We start from the raw sequence: 21,503 nt of genomic DNA, 5'->3' as shown, positions 1-21,503 counted from the left end.
TTCATGATGCATGCATAATACCATGATTTTTTTTTTTTTTTTTAATGTTGGGCCCATATATACGAGAGGTTGGCTGGTCAACCTATAGTATTTTAGTTCCGTATATGAATAGTGGGATGGGAAAGGAGGAACTTGTTAACATTCGATTTGAAAGCCAGTATATTGTATTCCTTGGGAAATACCTCAGGGGGAAGACTGTTCCACAGTACAGCTGCAGCATGGATGAAGGAGGAGGAAAAGAAACGCGTTCTGTGGGTTTCAAGGTGTACTGTGAAGGGATGTTGGGAGGTGGCTATACATGTTCCAATGCGTTACAGAGTGGGGGAATTATTGATGTTGTTTCAGATGAGCATTTTCCATGAAAATATTTATGGAATATACAAATTGCAGAGACTAAATGTCTATGTGAAAGTGGGAGAGTGAGTCGGTAAGAGATGGATCTTTTATCAGTCTAATTGCTCTCCTCTGTATTGAGTCAAGCATTTTGAGGGGGCTTTTAGGAGCTCTCTTCAAATGTGAAAACAGTATTCGATAGCTGGGCAGATTTGCAATTTGTATAAGGTTAACAGATGTTTTGAAGTGAAGTAACGTCTTGAGTGAAAGAGAAAGCCTAGTTTTTTAGAAGCTGAGGATGCAATGGTTGTGATGTGTTTATGCCAGGAGAGGCCTGATGTCATGGTAATTCTGAGAAGAGAAATTTCATCTTGTCTGGGGATTTGAGTGTTATCAAAAATAATACTGGGGGAAAATGGTTCTATTTTTGTGGGAAATAAGACAGAACTGGGTTTTACTAGTGTTGAAGTTGACAAGATTATCTGAGCCCCTATCAGAGGATGTTTTGGAGGTCTGCGTTGGGAGTTGTGGTTGATGTTCTGTGGGTTGAAGTGAGTTGTGTAGAGTAAGGTTTATCAAATGAAAGGGAGGAGTGCAATGTGCTGTCATCTGCAAAACAAACTGTGTATTACTGGGTTGGAGGTCAACTGAAGTTGGTCATTTATGTATAGAAGGAAGAGGGTTGGTGAGAGAACTGAACCCTGTGGGACCCCAGCATTAGTTGGATAGTGGGAGGATAAGGAGCCATCTACCATTACACATAGTGTGCGTCCAGACAGGAAGCTGGTAATCCATCTGCAGAAGTCCTGAGACAGTCCAAATGATGGAAGTTTGCTTAGTAAGCCTTTGTGCCAGACCTGGTCAAAGGCTTTAAGAGATATCGAGTTCAACTACTTGGGATTCGTCAAATTTTTCCATGGTATATGTCCAGAGATGGGTGATATATGAGAGCAGGTCACCTGTTGATCGGCATTGGTGGAATTCGTACTGGTGGTTGCTTAATAGCTGGGTACCTTCAAGGTAGAGTGGTAGTTGAGAATTGATGGTTTTCTCCATCAATTTGTCTCCTTTTTTGGGATTGGGTTGAATATAGGCCAATTTCCAGGCTTTGGGATACATAACAGTGGAGTAAGATAGTGTGTACAGATGGCATAGGATAGGAGTCTGTTCTGCTGCACAGACCTTCAAGGACAACTGGAAAAATGCCATCAGGGCCAGGGCTTTTTTTGTGTCTAATTTTGACAACAGGTTTATGATCTCTTTCTGGCAAAAGGATACAGGAGCCATTGCATGTTGGGCAGTTGGAATGACTGGGGGGAATTTGCCATTGTCGGTTATGCGTGCATTGCAGACAAAGTGTGAAGCCAGGAGATTAGCTTTTTCTGTGGGTAATTGTGCAATTGAGCCATCTGGGTATGATATGGGTGGGAGTAGTGCAGGCAAAAGTGACCAATTGCTTTGGCAAGAGACCAAAAGGCATGGCTGCTGCTAGGACAGGCTGCAAGTTTCCTGCTTTTTGCCTGTTCGAATTCTGTTTTGGAATCATTGATCTTTTTTTTTTTTGCATCTGTTTCAGGCTTCAGTATAGACACTGAAGGAGGATGGAGTTCTTAATTTGAGCGAGTTGTGGTATGCCTAGTTTTTCATTAGTACAGCCTTGGCACATCTTTTGGAGAACCAGGGTTTGGCAGTTCAGAGTGGTGTGGGGAATGTAGGTTATCATGCCAGTGAGGATTACTTTGGTGATGTGTTCGGTGCATATGCTTAGATTGGAAGACTGCAAACAATAGTCGAACCATGGGAATGAAGCATAGTAGTCTTGGAGGCTGTCCCATTTGGCACTGTTATAATACCAGACTACTCTTGTACAGGTGCGACTGTGTTAAGCGTTGTTGCATGGGGCAGAAATGAGCACTAGGTTCTGGTCAGAATTACCCAGTGGGCTCAATACATTCACTATGTATTTGGAAAAGTCATTGGTAAGGAAGAGATCTAGAGTATTTGGAGACGCTGAAATATTTAATGGCAAATATTACAGCGTCTCTGCCTGCAGAATCTGTACAACTGGAAGAGGAAAGCCCGTTGGTGTTATAGACATTAAAATCACCTACGAGGATGATTTCACTATTAGGATAGTGGGACTGGAGGAAATCAACTTTGAATATGAGCTTATCAGTATTTTTAATATTTATAAAGAAAAATAAACAAAGTGTTTACTTTTAATAGAAAAGTCACATCACATAAAAATTGAAACAGCAAGTTGTATAATCACATTTCTATCCTATCCTTTCTCATCCTTCTAGGATGGGTTGAGTCCCCTCCTAATGAGGGGGTTACTGGTGTATTAATGCAGCCGGTTTGCCTCTCCTCTGCTGCATCCCCTAAGAGTGATATTCTTGACTGTATCAGTGTGTGTTCACGGGGCCAGTTGGCCTGCCTGCGGGATGAAAAATCCCAGATAAACTGGAGGAAAACCCTGCTTCCCACACCCAAGACCGGCTAACTTGGCTATGGCTCCTTCCCCAGGCATATGGTTACGAAGCACATAGCCACTAAGCTAACCGCGCAGTCTATAATCACATTACATGCACTTATATAAATATTGTGAAGTGCAAAATAATCTAAACAAACCCATATCTGAACATGATGCACTTTATCCGTTTAACTATCTCTTTCATATATTTTTAAGGGATTATTTTTTCTTCCTAAGCTAGAGGAATTTTTAAAGGAATGAGCGGGTTCAGAAAAATCCCCCCACCCACAACTAGACTACTTATAAACAGAAGTTGTGAGGCTAATTGTAATTAGAAGTTGACTTCATATTCAATTGCCACAGTATTTAAGAATGTGCAGCACACTTCCTCTTGACATGTATGTAACTATGCATGTTTCATGATTCTACACATTACACAGGTCTTTCTGCCACAAGGGAAGCACTTGTGCATTCATCTGAACTGACATACCATGCCAGAGATTGCAAAACCTAGAATCCCCACTGTTTGATCTGCGGTAATTCAAAATTTCCCTGCCAAATCAACCTGCCCTTTTCATATGCTCTCTCTATCGCTCTCCAAACTCTGTTAACCACTCTGACCTCTCCATCTCTCTCTCTCTCTCTACTTTCTATAGTTGAAATATCCCAATAGCGAAGTCATCCTTCTTGGGGAGTTCAACATCCACAACTCATATTGGCTGTTTCCTTCTCAGTTTCGCCGATCAAGCAGGCAGGGATGCTGAGGTGTTTGGCATTAGCAATTACCTATCACAGATCATCAATCTCCTTACCAGAATACCTGACAACCCCCACCTCCAATTTTCCAACACACTTGACTTCTCCTTAATAAGCTCCAGTTCCAAGTATACTGTGGATGTGAGTTCTCCTCTTGATGACTCAAATCACAACCTCATAGAAGTCTCTTTTGCCACAGAAAAACCTTTATCCACCAGTTCTCAGTCTCATGTCCTTTGACACTACAAGGACACCAAATGGGATGACTTCTATTCTTCCTTCATATGGTCTGACTACTGCTTCAGTTCTTCTGATCCAAACACTTGCTCAGACTGAATAACAGAAATCATCCTCACAGGAATGAAGTCTTTCATCCACTATTCCATTCCAAACCCTCAGCCACTATCCATGCCTTGGTTCTCAAGAAAGCGTGCTAATGCTGTAAAAGAAAAAACCTCCGCATACCACAAATGGCTCAAAACCAAAACCCTAGCTGCTTACTCTGCCTATAGTGCAACTCACAACATCTGTAAAATTATTAACAAATTCAAATCAGACTTTGAAAGGGCCAGATGCTGCAAAATCACCTCCTGTCAAAATGGTAGTTGCTCCTTCTGATCCCTTGCTATGAAGTTTACTATTGTCATGAATTCATATAGGATTTATTCAGTTAAAACTGAAAGAAACTTTATTGCTTTTCAGTTCATATAAAAATGAACCCATTCAAGTTTATTTGGGAGTTCTGAACATGTTATTTTATTTAATATTCTCATTCTGAAAGGCAATTTGAAGCTGTAGATATGGTTTAGTTATTTCTTCATTGCAGATGCTGAGACTTTCATATAGAAAGTGAATTAAGTTGAAGTGTTCAGGATGAGGACAAGATATGTATTTAAGATGCAAAAACAATTTGACTGGCTGATGTCACTATCATATAGTATAAGAAGCAGTTTTTAAGTTAGTTTTCCTCCAGTGTGAATTCAAGAAAGAATGCATGTTCTGTAAAAAGAAAGAGATTAAAATACACCTTATCTACTCAACTTCCTTTCAGTGATAAACATTAACAGTCATTATCTATAAAAGATGACTTAACATTTATCACTGAAAGGAAGTTGAGTAGATAAGGTGTTTTTGTTGAGATCTGAAATATATATAAGTGCATAGTTAAACTATATTGCTTTTATGTTATATATATATATATGTGCTCCTTTCATAAATTAAAGATTTTTCTTTTGGTTATAAAGATATCTGGAGATTCAGTCTCTTAATGAGTTAAATGGCAAATAGTTTTGATCTTTTTTTTTTTTTTGCTGATTGTCATGCTACATTTGTTATAGCACTTATTCAATTTAGTTAAGGAAGTCTGTAAAACTTGTACTGGATTATTTATTTATTATTGCACAGGCATCTCCATAGAGTCTGAAGCGTGATCACAGGAGACCCAAACTATCTACACAACATTTATTGTATTTCTCTTTAAACTCATTGATAGACAGAGCACCCTCAACTGACTCTGGCAACCCATTCCACTAATTAACCATTCTACAAATGAAAAATTGCTTATAGAGGTTTTTTTTTTCCCTTTTTCTAATATATATACAGTAAAATCCCATTTTTATATTCCCGCAATTTACGTCATTTTCCTTTGGCCCGTCTTAAGGCCTATTCTTACGATATATTGTTTTCCCACCATTAACTTGATGTGGACGTTATTTGCCATGATTTGTGGTTTTTTCTCAGGTGGCAATACTGATTTTCAAATCAATTTCTCTCATTGAAATCTATGCATTTCTGTTCCCAGATGGCATTGCTTTCGGCTGTAGTTTCGTTTCTGCCATCATGGTGACGCGCACGCTTGCAGCAGCGATGTAGTGATGAGCGATACCGTGATTCTTCAATCACTGTACAAATTGATACCGTGAAGTTTTCATATCAGTAAATTTAAACTGTCAGTAGCTCATGGCATCTGTAACGTGTTGTAATGAGATTTCACATTCACAGTGCTGTATTGAAATCGTGAACAAGGATCATACACAAATTGTGAAATCACATTCACACTTCTACCAAGTAGCAGTTGTTACTCGTGAATATTAGATATCAGTGAATAAACCACAGTTTGTGAAATATCGCTTCACTAGCTTGCAGTGTTGGTGTTCATGGTCGCAATTCAGAAGCACATGGTATATTGCAGAATTTCTGCTACGTAATTTAGCATGTGATAGTTGCTTTCAAGTTGTGGTGATGGATGATCCATGTTAGTAACATGGAGAAAAAAGACAGAAAATGTATTTCGGTAGAAGATGGCAATTCTGCAATGTGCAGATTGGCATGCCAGAACACGTATGCAATTAGCTAGCAAAAGATCTTGGACTCTGTGTGTCCACTTTGAACATGATAGTAAAAAAACAGGTCAAGCATTGAACTCAATGCAAAGCAATCTGGCGCTATGTCAAAAAAAAAAAAAAATATATATCCAGAGATCGACATCCGATGAATTGGATAAACTTGTGGAGTGGTTTGTTTCTACGAGAGCATCGGGTATTCCAGTCGATGGTACTATACTCCGAGCGAAAGCCCTTGAATTTGCTGCGAGGTTGGGGATTAATGGTTTTACTGCGTCAAATGGATGGATTGATCGTTTCGAGACTCATCACAATATCGTGTATAATTGAGTGTGTGAAGAAAATAAGTGTTGCAGGGGAAACTGTAAATCAGTGGAAACATGAACTAAAGACTATTATTCAGGACTACAAACCGAAAAATATTTTCAATGTTGTTGAAACTGGGATCTTTTATAACATTCTGCGAAGTAAAACATTATGTTTTAAAGGAGAGAAGGCAGGAGTTACATTTGTAGAAGAGGAGGAACAACTACAGGAGGAAGAAGAAGATATGTCAGAGCCCAACAACTGGTATGTGATGGATGAGTCTTCCTCATTTCAAGACTATGTTGATGTGATCACATCAAAGGTACCAAGTGTAGAACACATCCTTTCCAACCACCTTGATGAAGAGGAAGAAGTGGTTGTAGAAGACTGTGATCAAGAACCTACCGTCCCTACTAGCAAGAAGCAATGGAAGCTATCTCTGTTTTGAGGCAGTATACTGTAAGTGCATCAGGAGACGATGGGACATTTAATGCCTTATACACTGTGGAGAGGCAGGTGGAACTTATAAGAGTGCAGAAAAAGCAGAAACAATCAACAATTAAAAGATTTTTTTCAAAATAGATAAATGTAAGTAATTGTAAATTCATTTATTTTCAGTTAATAAATTTTGTAATCTAGTATGCAGAGCCTACTAGCAGTAATCATCTTTTAGCCTTTTTTTAAAGTTTTTTACATTTCCTGCTATTTACACTTTTTTCCATCAGTCCCTGGAAAGTGTAAAAAAGGGATTTTACTGTATACATATTATTTTATTTGTTGTTGTTATGCATGTAATCCTGTCATTTGCATTGCTAATAAATTACTCCCTCCATTCTGAGTGGTTTAACTCTTAATTGAAATAAAAATAAAACATTTGAACTTAACTACAAATGAAGCATGTACACAGATGCGTATCCTCGAATATTATACATAACATGACCTCTATTCCTTTTGTAAGTTAAAGATTTTTCTTTTGCCTAGAAAGATTTCTGGAGATCAGTCTCTTAATGAGATAAATGGCAAATAGGTTAATTTAAGAAGACAATTTATATACGATATATCCTGGGATATGAATCTGTGTGCATGTTTCATTTGTATTTTAGTTCAAGTCGTTTTCTTTTAATTTTGAGGTTAAGAGTTAAACCATTCAGAATGGAGGGAGTAATTTACCAGTGGTGCAAATAACACGAATGCATACACACAACAAAGAAAGTAGGAAAAACACCTCTCACTCTACAAGTGATTTTTTGCTTGTGGAATGGGTTGCAGAGTCATTTGAGAGTGCTTTGTCTGTCTGTCAATGAGTTTAAAGAGAGATATAATAAATATTGTGCAGATAGTTTGAGTTTCCCGTGATGGCTCTTCAGACTCCACAGGGGTGCCAATGCAATAACAAATAAATCTAGTACAAGTTTTTGCAGAATTCCTTAACTAAATTGATGCTATAAAAAATATGGCATGACAATCAGTAGTAAAGATCAAAACTATTTGCCATTTAACTCATGAAGAGAACTGATATTACTGAGATATCTTTATAACCAAAAGTATATATCCCATAATGCAAAGTATACCACCTTTCAGGCATGTATCATGCAATGTATAATGGGAAGGGACACTACCCAGGCCAGTTGGTCTCTTCAGTGGGAGCCAAACATGGGAGAGATACCAAGATTGAAGTAATGCAGAAATCATATCTCATATACAAGTAGACAAAAGGTGTGACCTTCTTAATAAAAAATCTCTGGATGAGAGAAAGATGTAGAAAGGTTTTTACCTTGGGTGTAAAATACGTTAAAGATACTTTAACGAAATTTTATACTTGGTTTTAATCCCTTTCCCAAGTAAGCAAAACAAAGTTTTGTGCGTGAAATATATTCACATCTGAGCTACTTGTATATAGAGGCTAATGACTTCATATCACTTGCCTTAGTATGTATCCCATAATGCAAAGCACATCCCCTTTCAGGCAAGTAGCAAGTAAGCAAGGTTTGCTTACTTGGGAAAGGATTCAAACCAAGTATAATTTTTCTTGGTATCTTTAACGTATATTACACCCAAGGTAAAAAACTTTCTACATCTTTCTCTCATCCAGATATTTTTAATTAAGAAGGTCAAGCACATTTTGTCTACTTGTATATGAGATATGACTTCTGCATTACTTCAATCTTCGTATCTCTCCCGGGTCTGGATCCAACTGAAGAGACCTCAATAAAGGTCGAAACCGGTCTGGGTTGTGGCCCTTCCCATTATGCATTGCATTATACATGCCTGAAAGGAGTGTGCTGCTTTGCATTATGGAATACATACTAAGACAAGTGATATGAAGTCATTAGCATCTATATACAAGTAGCTCAGATGTGAATATATTTCGCACACGAAACTTTGTTTTGGTTACTTGGGAAAAGGGTTACAACCAAATATAAAATTTCTTGGTATCTTTAACACAGACACACACACATATATATATAAAACAAAAAAAAAAATTCTTTAGCTCACCCAGGGTACAAAATGTAACTATAGGTTTGCAAATAACCTTTTGTGAGCAGGAGCAACATAAAAATTCCTTAGCCCACCCATGGTACAAAATGTAACTAAAAAAAAAAAAGCCACTTGCCACATTTTAAAAGAACACACTAGGATTTTTCTTGGCTTGATTGGCTAATTACTTCTCATCTGCACTTCTGTCTTTACCAACCAAGTCACCTTCCTGGTCTGCTCTTTGTACTCTTCATGCAACTGATTATTATGAACACTTATCTTCTATTGTATTCACAGTGTCTTCTTCCATATTTCATGCTTAATCTCTTCATTCATCCATTTTATTCCTACCTTATTTAGTCTTTTCACCTTCAGAATACACTCAGACATTGTTGTGTTCAGTACCTCTTGATCAATGTCCAAACAGCATTTGTCTCCTTCCCACTCAGCTATTCCACCCATTTACCCTGACAGGGTGGAATAGTTTGCAGGAGTGGATGCAAAAAATCTAATTTTCACACTGATGCTAACCACACAGACGCCATTTTCAGGGATGCTCCTTTGTTCTTCCATTTCCTGTCATGTACTGGAAAAAAAAGTGTTCTGGGCTGGTAATGGAATATTACCAGCCCAGAACATAGCATCAGAAGGGGTCTCTGTCAAGAATATGGCTATTTTACCACCAATTGGTGACAGTGATCATGCTGTACTTTCTTTGGAAGTATCTAATTGCATTGATGCTCCGATTAAAACAAGTTACATGCTTGAACTACACAGCTGGAAATTATTATCAACTTAGAAGAATACTATCTTTGGTCCCATAGTATCAGTTACTGAATCGGAAAAATGTCAGCAATGCATGGGAATCTTTGAAAAAGTGCTTAAATGAGGCAGTATGTATCCCAAGTGTTCAAAGAATAAATAGCTTGGGAGTGAAATTGATGTGCAACTTTATTAAGCAAGAGATCACCAAGAAGAAGATGGTGTGGAAATAATATCGTGAGAATAAGAGTGAGAGGAGTTATGAAATATATAAAGCTCAGGCCAGAAAAATAACGAGTATTGGGAGAAAAGCTAAATCGGAGTATGAAAGGAAATTGGGCATGCAAGCTAAATGCAATTCAAAAGAATTTTATCATTATGCCACAAGCTAAAGAAAGAATGAATGTGGAAGAATAAATTTATTGAATGCAGATGGTACTCTAGTGTTGGAAGCTATTGAGATTGTTCAGTTAATGAGTGCTCACTCTGCTAAGCTATATCAACCAGATGTGTAACATGGTGCACAGTGCTACCAGATGTGTAACATTGAATGAAGAGTTAAAAGGTTCATGAAAATAAAGTTGAAAAGCTGTAGCATAACCTGGATAAGAATTTTTGTCTATAGGGACAGATGGAATATCAGCCCGTTTGCGAAAGGAATGTTCAGACAAATTGGCTACACCTCTCACATGTTTATATAACTTAAGTCTGAGCTCAGGAATGATACCACAGGAATGGAATGAATATATGATAGTTCCATTGTACAAGGGCGGTGCAAAAACTGATGTGTCTAACTACCAACCTATCAGTATTTCTGGTGTGATAGAGTGAAGATTTTAGAGAAGTTGTTAAGAACTTGCATACAGAAATGGGTACATAAACATGCTGTACTCTGCAAGAAGCAGCGTGGGTTTACTAAAGGAGGGTCATGTTTTAGCAATTTGCTCATATTTTCTAACAATGTTATGGCTGGGTTGGATAAAAGGAATGGATACACTATGATAATGTTGGATTTTTCTAAGGCATTTGATTGGATACCACACGAAAGGCTGTTACATAAACTGGAGAATATGGGAATGGAATATAAACTCTTGACTTGGAGAAGGGGATGGTCGACAGACAGATGTGGGATACAGTGGGTGTGAATCTGCCAGAATTAAGGTAACCCGTGGTGTACCTCAGGGTTCAGTCCTTGGGCCATTATTGTTCAATCTATACATTAATGACATCAGGCAGGATCTAACATCAGATGTGCAATTGTTTGCTGATGATGCAAAAATAGACAAGGCAATCAGGGATGCTACTGATATTCAGCAATTACAAAATGATTTCAATAGACTGGAAATTTGAGTAAATGAAAATGGCTATCAGTTTAATGTTAGTAAGTGTGAAGTTATGCACTTTGGCGTGATTAGAGTTCCAGCAGCATATTATATTAGTGGGATTATGCTACAAGAATCCAAAGAGGCAAGGGATCTCAGTATGTTGGTGGATAAGAATTTAAAGTTTAAAGGTCACATAGCAAAAGTTGCAAATAAAACTCAGAGGATAATTGCAATGTTGAGGAAAGTTGACATGAAAGGATAAGGAAGTCATTTTGCCTCTTTATAAGGCTTTGATAAGACCACATCTGGATTACTGTGTGCAGATTTGGTCTCCCAGGTTCCATGGGGATAAAGAAGCTGTGGAAAGTGTGCAAAGAAGAATTACGAAGATTATATCCGGATAATGGGATTTAGATTATAAGGACAGATTGCAAGTACGTGGATTGCAGACTCTAGTTAACAGGAGAAAGAGGGGGTGATATGATAGAGGTCTATAAACTTTTGAATGGGTGTTATATCATTTCAAGTGATGAAATTTTTCGTTACATGGAAGGTGGTGAGAGAACACGGGGCTTAACATGGAAGTTAAGTTTGTTCAACACAAGAAAGGGATAAGAGCTAAGTTTTCCTCCCAGGAAGCAGTGAGTGGGTGGAATAATTTGCCCTTAGGGGTAGTGAGTGCATCTAGTGTGAATGAATTTAAGGGAAGGCATGATAGTTGGTTTGGATGATTTATAGCCTCTCTCAATGAGTCCTTGACTCCCTAGATGTCTCAGATAATAATAATTACCCGAATCAACACGTGATGGAGGAGAGCAGGGGTTTGAGAGTGTTTGATCTGGTATTAGTATCAGAAGATCTATTTATAATTACAGTAGTAACTCTACCTCTGATTGGGAGAAGTGATCATGCACATGTGAAATTTTCAGTCAATAAAAGATTATGTGGAAATACAAAGCTGGTAATTAAAACAAACTTAGGTAGCAGAAGAAGTTATATGGAATAAATGTCAGTAGTGCATGGGAAGTGGTTAGGAACTGTTTTAGAGAGTAGTATTAGACTTGTATAACCCAGAATCAGAAGGATAAACCAAGTAAGAATTAAGCGGATGAGTAGCAATATATAGCAGGAGCTGCAAAGAAGGGCGACTAGCATGCAAGGAAGGCTAAATCAAATTATGAGAGAAAATTAGCTAAGCAAGCCAGGCTGATGGAATGTTTTGTGTGGAAGGTGGAGAGAGGACAAGGCATCTGTGGAAGTTGGGTTGTTGTGTACAAAAAAGGTGAGAGCTTGATTTTTCTTTGAAAGAGCAGTGAATGAATTAAGCAGGTTGCTTGTTGAAGTAGTGAGTACATCTATTGTAAATGAGCCTTTCTCAATAAACTGTCGACTATCCTGGAGGTCTCTGATGATAATAATACTATTTTGAGACTGAAATTCAAAAAATTAAAATTCTCCTTAAAAGCTACATCTAATTTTCTTGGACAACAATTCATAAAGTACATTAGATAACAGCAGGAGAGAGTGAAGCAAGTTTTGCCTGCTAAGATGTGCAAAATGATTTCAGGATAATGCATGAGTTACTATTGAGAGTGACCAGAAAATTAAAATGGACATTTTATACAGGCTCATGGTGCTAGAACATGATCTATACAAAACAAATTCATGACTTGTTTCAACAGAATAAGGTTTATATTACAGAATGACAAGAAATTTCATCTGTTGTCATACATTGACAAAAAAAAAAAAAAAATACAATGATATATATCCCTTGAGTAAACAGGGAATTGTATACATCGTCAGACAAGGAGTTAAATGATAGATTTCTTGACATTACAAATATATTTCCAGTATTTTTATGATTCTGCTTAAATAAATAGTTGGATTAAATAAATAAAATGCCATTGAATAAAAAGGCTCTTATCTTCAAGTCTAGGTTGTGAAATTCAAACAAGTGAAATAGAGCTAATTACCTGCTGTTTTTATTCTGAACATTTAACATTTGCTCATCTACTTCCTTCATACTCATCCTTCCTCTGAACATTGCTGCAACAGTTAAGTATCGACCATGTCGAGGATCACAAGCTGCCATCATGTTTTTAGCATCAAACATCTGCACGCACACACAAAAAAAAAAAAAGAAAAGAAAAAAGCATTATTAAGTACATGCTATTCAATAGAAGAAATATCAAACTTTCTTATTCTTGTTTTAAAAAAAGTTTCAAGATATTTCTTTCAGCATGTTTCTTAATGATGGATGATCATTATGGACCACATTTCATAATATAATCCATTAGAATCATAAAAACAAGTAAAAAATTGAATGTAGATAATCATAATATTATGCATTTCATTATTACAACAGATTAGTCTAATTCTGCTATTAAAATGTCCAAATGCTTTATTAAATTTCATAAATCTAGGAAGAATTATTATTGTCATCATTTATAATCCAATAAAAATAATCCAGTTATACAATTTATATCAACTACACCCATGCATACACAAAAAAAGCATTTACAAAACATGTAACACAACAGTGTCAGGTGTGCGCAAGTGATTCTGGAGAAAGAAGAAATCTGTTGATGTATTCTTGAAGAGGTGGATGCTAAGGAGGGGAAAGGATGTTCCAATGTAGATGGAATATAAAAGAAGAGGAACAAAAGCTGTTTCAATAAGTCTAGAGCTTAATTGTTTGTGGATGTTCATCATGTTAAGTTTGAAATTGCAGCCCACCCTTGTTCTGTCAGTATCTAGGCGGATAGCTAATAATTTATGGTTGTCAGATATGTGATCTGCTTACTGTTAAAACACAACTACTGTCAGGCAAATTGTAATCATTGTCTGGCAAATATCATCAGTCCATGGAGTCATCTTCACCTCCTAATCATGTGAGATCCCATTGTCACACACACAACTCATCAAACCATACATAAACAGATTCATTTCTACATTTGCTGCATTCTTAGGTAACCAACTATTCTCTTTGCAAAATCTGACTCCTCACACCCACCTTAGCATCCAGGTATTAAATCTTGAACAGAAGGAATTTTGGCAAATAATACCTATTGTTCAGATTTAACACGTATCAAAAATCCTGCTAAAATACTTGTCTGTTAATAAGAGAAATTGAGTGTAAATGAAATAATGTTAATGCCTGTTCCTTTAAATTTTGTATTATCGAGTGTTTTGTATGTGAAAAATAGAAATTGTATATATGGTGAATTGTGCATAAGTATACCAAGGTCAAGCTAAAGTTCCAGACAAAATAAGAGGATTAATTAGTGATCTGAGGCTAACACGAACGTTTGCGTTCGTGTTAGCAAACACAACGTTGCGTAGGGGTTTCCCGTGGAAATGCAACGGCAAGCAATGGTATCAGGTGCAGAGTATCGAGGTGCCGAGTAGGCGATGACGTAAGAGCGGGAGGGTTATCCATCGGAGCTGGATATATAGAGGTTGACGATGCCGAAAAAGGGCTTTTTTTCCTGTTGTTTCCAGAGAGTTGATGTTCCAGTACGGTCAGGAGTGGAGTGTCCGAGTGCAGTTAGTTATGTGGTCAAGTAGAATTCCGAATGAGATTTAGGACCCCGTATGGCTAGGAAGTCAACGTAACCCGAGGAGATTGTACGGAAATACGAGATTGGACAACGGCAGCCGAGCTTCGCAAGGACAACAAATCGTGACCGTATTCCCAGACCTACATACAAGAAGCAAAGGCCAGAGGAATGTAGCAGCAAAAGAAACTCTTCTAGGAAGAAACTGATGTGAAATTACGAGCCACAGGAAGTCAAAAGATGGTCACAAGAAAAAGCCAGAGAGATCCCGATTTCGCTACCAAGTAAGAACTTTCCATTTGTCTAGTAGGAAGAAAATTAGCAAATTTTGTGACGGCGAATGAAAATTAACTGGAATTGTACTTTATGTAGTAATGCTGGACTTTAGGAGCTATACCATTAGATGAGATCAATTACTCTGTGCTAGAGATCACAGTTAAGTTATCGAGTGTAAAGCTAGAATCTGATGTTAATAGATAATTCCTGAATCCCGAGTTTTATGTGATGATAATCTAAAATAAGCTAAAATTTTAAGGGATAAGTTTCTAGGCATGTGGTCCCTGAAAAGTTCAAGATTAGTTAAGGGACAGGAATGTATACATTATATCGAGTTGCTTAATAGACCCTATATGTTAGACTCATTGAATTTACTGAATGACAATTGTATATCTCTTTTTCTTAGTAATGAATAAATTCTTTTCTTGTCAAACAAATAACTTGCCTGATCACTAAATTCAATGCACTGCTCATAAACAGAACCTATGCATATGTATTTTGATATAGTCACAACTGCAAAGTGAGAAACATATGATTATAGTATAGGAATAAGATAGAGAATAAAGGATTGTGTGCCATACTGAGTGTTTTAATCTTGGATAAAGAAAATTCTCTTATCCTGTAAATTTTGGTGGCACAGCTTAAACAAATAAATTTCCAAAAATTTTAATCAGATTGAGCACTAGTAATCTAACAAAGAATCTGGCTTTAGCCCGAGGCACTGTCTTTGTTATCAGAGTTTTGCACACTCGAGCAATTTATTAGTAGCGGCCATAAGTTCGAAGTACTACCAAAGATTAAGAATAGACAAGGGGAAAAACATTACACATAAGTAAATAACAAAATTAGCAGATTTTTCAAAGACGAAGCCGAACAAGAATTAATAAGATTTAATTGATAGCATGAAAAAAAAAAACTACAGAATTTTTTTTTAAACAGGGATGGTGTCTTGTTCTTTCCCTGGCTCTCCCCATTCTATGAAAAAATTATTTCACATTAATCTGGTAATAACTCTTTACCAACTTGTAAGTCTTGATCATATCCCCTCTTGCTATCTACTACACTCTCCACTTCCTCAATCTTTCTTTGTAATTAAACATTCTGTACACTAGAAACCACCTCAGTTAATCATCTCTAGATTCTGATATCTTCTCATCCTTGTGAAAATCAAGTGACCAAATATATATGCATAGTTATCTATATATGGTCTAATCAAGGCTTCAAAATGGAATCAAAATTTCCTTCATTCCACAGGTTAATGTTTTGTGCATCATTACCATAATCCGTTGCACTCTCCTCACAATTTTAGCAGTATAGCCCCCTGAACTAAATTTTATATTCTTATCCACTATCACCCATGATCCCCTATCTTCTTTACCCTCTCTAAAATGTCCTCAGCTGTATACCTTGCATCCCATCTTTGCTTCCCAAAAATTAACACTTAACCTTACACTTTATAACACTGAACTGGAACTCCAATTACTTGTCCACTCCCATACTATTCAAGACCTCTTATAAAACCACATCTACTGCAATCCTTATAGTTCTTTCCACCAAGTTTTCATCATCTATAAAAAAAGCTGCATACTTTTTGCAGTACCATTAACATATAAGTTAAAACAGCATCAGTCCCAAAACAGACACTTGGTGACTTTCCTCTTCTGGGATATTGCTGAACCATGCACAACTTGCTGATACCTATCCTACAGTTGATCTCCAATCTCACATACTAATTTATTGTCTAACCTCATCCATTCCAATTTAATTATCGACTTGTGTAATTATCAACAAAGTGCTTTGCAAAATTGAAATTTACCACAGTGTGTATGCATATCCCTTGTTTAAAGCATTTATAGCCCTGTTGTAATAGCAAACTGCTAAAACACAATCATCATTTAGCAAACTCGTGCTCTTCCTCAAAAAGGATGATGCTGTTATCAACCTAGTTTTAGATCTTGGTTCTCACTATCCTCTCTAAACACTTTAACCACTGCTCTAGATATACAGATTGGCTAATTTATAGCCTCAGTCTATCACCTTCCTAATGAAGTGGAACAATTTTCTCCTCTTTCCACTCCTTTGGAACTTGGTGCAATATAAGACTCATGTTCAAGTTCGTTAAGGTAGTATTAATTCTTTACAACATTCCCTCAAAACGTGATATGTCATAAATTCCTGCATTATTAAAATCCGGTTCAATGAATTCTCCCATGTGCCTCCTACTCCTTTTCTATTGCACTCTAGCTTTGCATGATGTCACATTCACACAAACAAAATACCTTTATGAATTACTCAATTAACATAATCTCACCCGGCTGTCATATGGATGTTTATTTATATTTATGCATCAGGCATATGATGGATATTTATCCCCCCATAACCCATATGATGGATAGTTATGGTCAAGCGAGTTCCATCAAGCTGGAACTCGCCTGACCATATATTGTCTCTTATGCATCAGCTTTTAAAAATTTTAAACTTTCAAAAGCAAATAAATCTGCTGGTTTTTGCATCTACTGATTATATCATGAACAGCTGTGACTGCATATTTTCTGCAACTGAAAATTTTAAATAACTTAGGTCATTACATTTAGTTAGATGATTACTTAGCACCAATAAAACTTACTGTATATTTTGTTGTTTTTTTTATTTGCATCTATGCAGCATAGTGTCAGTGAGTGGGAAGATGTTTACCATTACATAGTCATTTTCATTCTAGTTGTCTTCAGTTGCTTTAATTACTTTGTTACTAAAATAGTACAGATACTAATTAATTCTCTGTACCATATTTAGTGATACAATAAAAGTTTTGTTATGCTTTGATTTGTCTGTGTAGTCTTGTATTTGTTGGAGGCAGGAGGGGAATGATTTTCACTATACAGGAATAACTGCATTCCAGTGTTCAGAAAGAACAGATGTAGTGAGTAACAACCTGTTTATTCCTGTGATTAAATATGAATCTTTCTATGTTTTACAAAATGAGGAGTGCATCTATGGGGGAAAAAAAAAAAAAAAAAAACTGTTCATAATATTCCTAAAGAAAATTATTTTCATAAAACCAAAAAGGAGAAGATATGTATGTAAAAAGATAAATAAGTGCACATAATAAGCACAACAAATTATATCGGATGATTTGCTCCATCAATGCACATATAATTCATGTTACACCTAGATGAATCATTTGATCAACAGTTTGATAGATATATCCTTCCCTCAAGTCCTGCCATTCAAGAAGATTTTCCTCATATTTACTATTGAATACTACAGCTACTATTTTTTCATGATTGTTATTGCCTGAATATAACATCTTTTATTTGTTGCATAGGAAGAACACTTATTTTTGTCTTCTTTGTTTTGGTAACAAAGAATGCACGCAATTATTTCATACAATTCTTCTGCTACATCCATTTTTTCCCCATCGATACTTTTTATATTCATGGTGCCAATCTTGAACTCTGCTGGTGTTGAGTTGGGATTTGCCTAAGTACTTGACCTTTCACTGTTCACTCTAGTTCCCTAATGAAAACAACAGGGTCTTGTTTAACCTGGGGATTGCTCCAGCCGGCCTGAAATTCTGTCATGTTATACCATTATTTTGCATTATGGTTTAAACCATTTGGTCAACTAAATCTCAAATTTTCAGCCCATCCTTCTTCATTCGGTATCCAGTTAGATATCTAACAGGGTGTGCCACAAGAATGCGAGGATTGGACATTAGGTCAGAAGCCATCATGGGTTCTCAACATTCTTTAATCTCTGTCATGAGTTTGGTTAACTTGCTTTCAGTTAAAAAGCTCTCAGAAAATTTCTACATTTTCTGAGAAGTTGACATTTCTCTTGCAGCCTGTTGAATTTGTCTTTATCTTTTAAAAATAGTAGAAACTATACCAATTCAATATCAAAATGCATAACATCTATATTGTTCTAATAGATCTCTTTTAATTTTTTAAGATGGCTCGGAACCCCTGACACCCGCTTGATCCGCCTACTAAAGAATAAGGAAATACGTATGTGCACACACATATGGGGATTAAAAAAATTGCAGAATTATTGGGATATACTGTAATGTTAAATGTATATAAAAAAAGTTTCTGGAAACATATCTGCAAAGACTACTTTGAAATTTTCAGTTGGTTATGAATGGTTAGATAAAACAGATAGTGGAGATGATTTTGTTGGTGTACCAAGGACATATGGGATGGATGAAGGTTTGAGTGAAGGGCTACTTGTATATAGAGACTAATGACTTCACATAAATTGCCTTAGTATTCCATAATGCAAGGCATGTATCTTTATGGACATATAATGCATAGCATACAAGGGCCCCTACCCAGACTGGTTCTGACTTCTATTGAAGTCTCATCAATAGGAGCCAGACACACAAGAGATAAAGATTGAAGTAATGCAGAAGTCATATACAACTAGTCAAAAGGTTACCTTATTACTAAATTACTTTGGATTAGAGTTAGATGTTGAAAGTTTTTCCACTTGGTTATACTATAAATTGAAGCTGTCAAGAAATTATATCCAAATTTCAACCTTTATCCACTTAAAGGATGAAACCAAGAATATAATTTCTTGATGTCTTTAATTTTTAGTATAAGTGAAAAAAACTTTCAACATCTGTCTCTAATCCAGAGTAGTTTAGTAATATAAGGTGTGACACCTTTTTACTACTTGCATATGAGAAATATATGACTTCTGCACTTCAACATTGGTATCTCTTCTGAGTCTGGTGTCCAAAACCCTGTCAGAAATGCAAAAGTTCTAAACACCGTATTAACACTTGTCCTTTCAGAACTTTTGCTGAAAGAGTGGGAGCACTGGTAGAGCCAATTAGAACACCATATAAATCATCACAAAGAAGAGTTCCTGGATCTTCCAATTCAACCAAGTGAAGATGGCACTTTTAAACAAACTACACTTGGTAAAATCACAAAAAGTGTGTGACCAAATCAGCCCCAAACTTCCAGATACAATATGAAATGCAAACACATGAAACTGTTCTACAAAGAGAAACTGGAGAAGGAACAGAAAAGCAAGTAAGACAACTGAAAGAGTTAATATGCAAACAAGATTATCAAAAAGATAAGATGAATAAATAAAAAAAATTGAGGATAAACAAAAAAAAGAACTAAATCTAAAAGAAATAATAAAAAATGTAAAGATGGAGAACGTTGCAGATCATCAAATGAAGATCTCTTCAGGCTCAGAAGAGTTTATGGACTATGAAGAACCCTTTCTTGCTAATAAAGGGAAAGCAAGAGATACAATTAAAGAAAAAACAAAGTTTACTGATTCAAAATTTTCTCAGTACAATTATCATCTACATGAAAAGAAAATAACTAACTTCCAAATAAGAATGATAGGCATGAAATTGAAATAATGGAAAGCAACTGTATAAAACTGGAAAACAGTTTACAAGAAGACACTAGACAATTGCTACTTCACAGATTTAAGACCTCATCAAGTTCATCCAAAATCTTCACTAATCATAGCATTTCTGCATTGCCTCATTAAAAGGATTCTACAGGCAAATTAAACAAGAAACTATATGGAAACTTATATTACACCATAATATCAGGTTTTTGTTTCTCCAAGAAACATACTTCTGCAGATAATAAAGATATAAAAACTTTAACAGATAGATATCGACTTGTTTCTTATTGGAGCTTTGGATGATTTAAAAGGGCTGGAGTAGGAGTTCTTATTCTTATCCCCCCCCCCTCCTCCTTGAGGTCATTCTGTAATATCTAAAAGGGATGCAGAAGGAAGGATCTTGAAAATAGACTGGAAATACTGTGGGTGTGTAATAAGGTTTATAAATGTTTATACTCCATCCAGCCGAACAGTTAGACAAAAATTATTCCAGGAATTGGAGCCGTATTTATGCAGTGCCCACTACATTATAGTGGAGACTGGAATTGTATTAAAAAACCCCATGTTAGACAAATTAGGAGGTCACCCCAGGAATGGAAAAGTGGGATATACACACAGTTAAAAAGATGCCTCAACAATGCTCAACTACAAGACATAAAGAGGATTTGCAATCCTTATCTCCAAGCTTACACATACATGAATCAAGGTATAACCTGTCTTAAGCAAATTTATCTCTTCTTCCCTTATAAATAGGATAATTCAGATAAAACATCTTGACATCAACATGCCAGATCATAATCCAGTTCTACTTAAATTCTGCTGCATGGAACAATTAGAGATCATTTCTGGACCATAGAGATTTTCACCAAATTTTCCATTGATCTTTTCAACCAAATTCCAGACTGTCTGTTGAATAATGTTACCTGGAACTGGGATATGCGGTGAAAATTCAAACAAGCAGTTAAACAGAATATGATTGAATGGGGAAAGGAACAGGCTGTCCTCAAAAGAAAAAAGTTGAGAGACCTGTATAAATAGAGAAGCTGGTTCATAGCAAACCAACACGATAGTATAGAATGTAACAACATCGTTAGAAACATTAACATAGAGATAGAAGCAGCAAGGCAGAAACAGGTAGAAGAAAGAAATTTTAAAATAAGAATACAGCAGCACTTAGCAGATAGCCTTTCAGCTGCATTCTTCAATAGAATTCACTAAATTCTGTAAAGAAAGGACTATCACTCAAATCTGCATTAATGGTGAAGACATGTCCACCACTCAGGACATCCTTGATTCTTTCAAAAACGCTACAAAAATCTCTTTAAAGACAAAAGTACTGTGGGAAATTATAACTCTGGGAACATTAATATTTCCTGTTCATATTCAGTATGGGTTTGACAGACCCATTACAGCATCTGAAGTTACCAACGAATACCAGACAAGAAAATTCCTAGGACTTGATGGTCTAGGGATAGAACTTTACTGCAATGCCTAGGATTTTATTCTTCCCATTCTA

At 36.3% G+C, this 21,503-nt stretch overlaps 1 protein-coding gene across 1 annotated transcript in view; it reads right to left on the bottom strand.

The window, feature by feature from the left end:
* LOC150102790 (tubulin beta-2 chain-like) overlaps nt 1-21,503 on the bottom strand; it is a 111,322-nt gene that overhangs the window by 13,196 nt on the left and 76,623 nt on the right. The window contains exon 6 of the mRNA XM_090398760.1: nt 12,749-12,888. Coding sequence (XP_090254886.1) covers nt 12,749-12,888 — 140 coding nt within the window. The remainder of the gene's footprint in view (nt 1-12,748; nt 12,889-21,503) is intronic.

The sequence above is a fragment of the Typopeltis vanoorti genome, chromosome 10, assembly GCF_054136105.1.
Source record: "Typopeltis vanoorti isolate ZY-2024b chromosome 10, IOZ_Tvanoo_1.0, whole genome shotgun sequence".
Taxonomy (NCBI): domain Eukaryota; kingdom Metazoa; phylum Arthropoda; class Arachnida; order Uropygi; family Thelyphonidae; genus Typopeltis; species Typopeltis vanoorti.
This window is presented reverse-complemented; position numbering and strand designations above follow the sequence as displayed.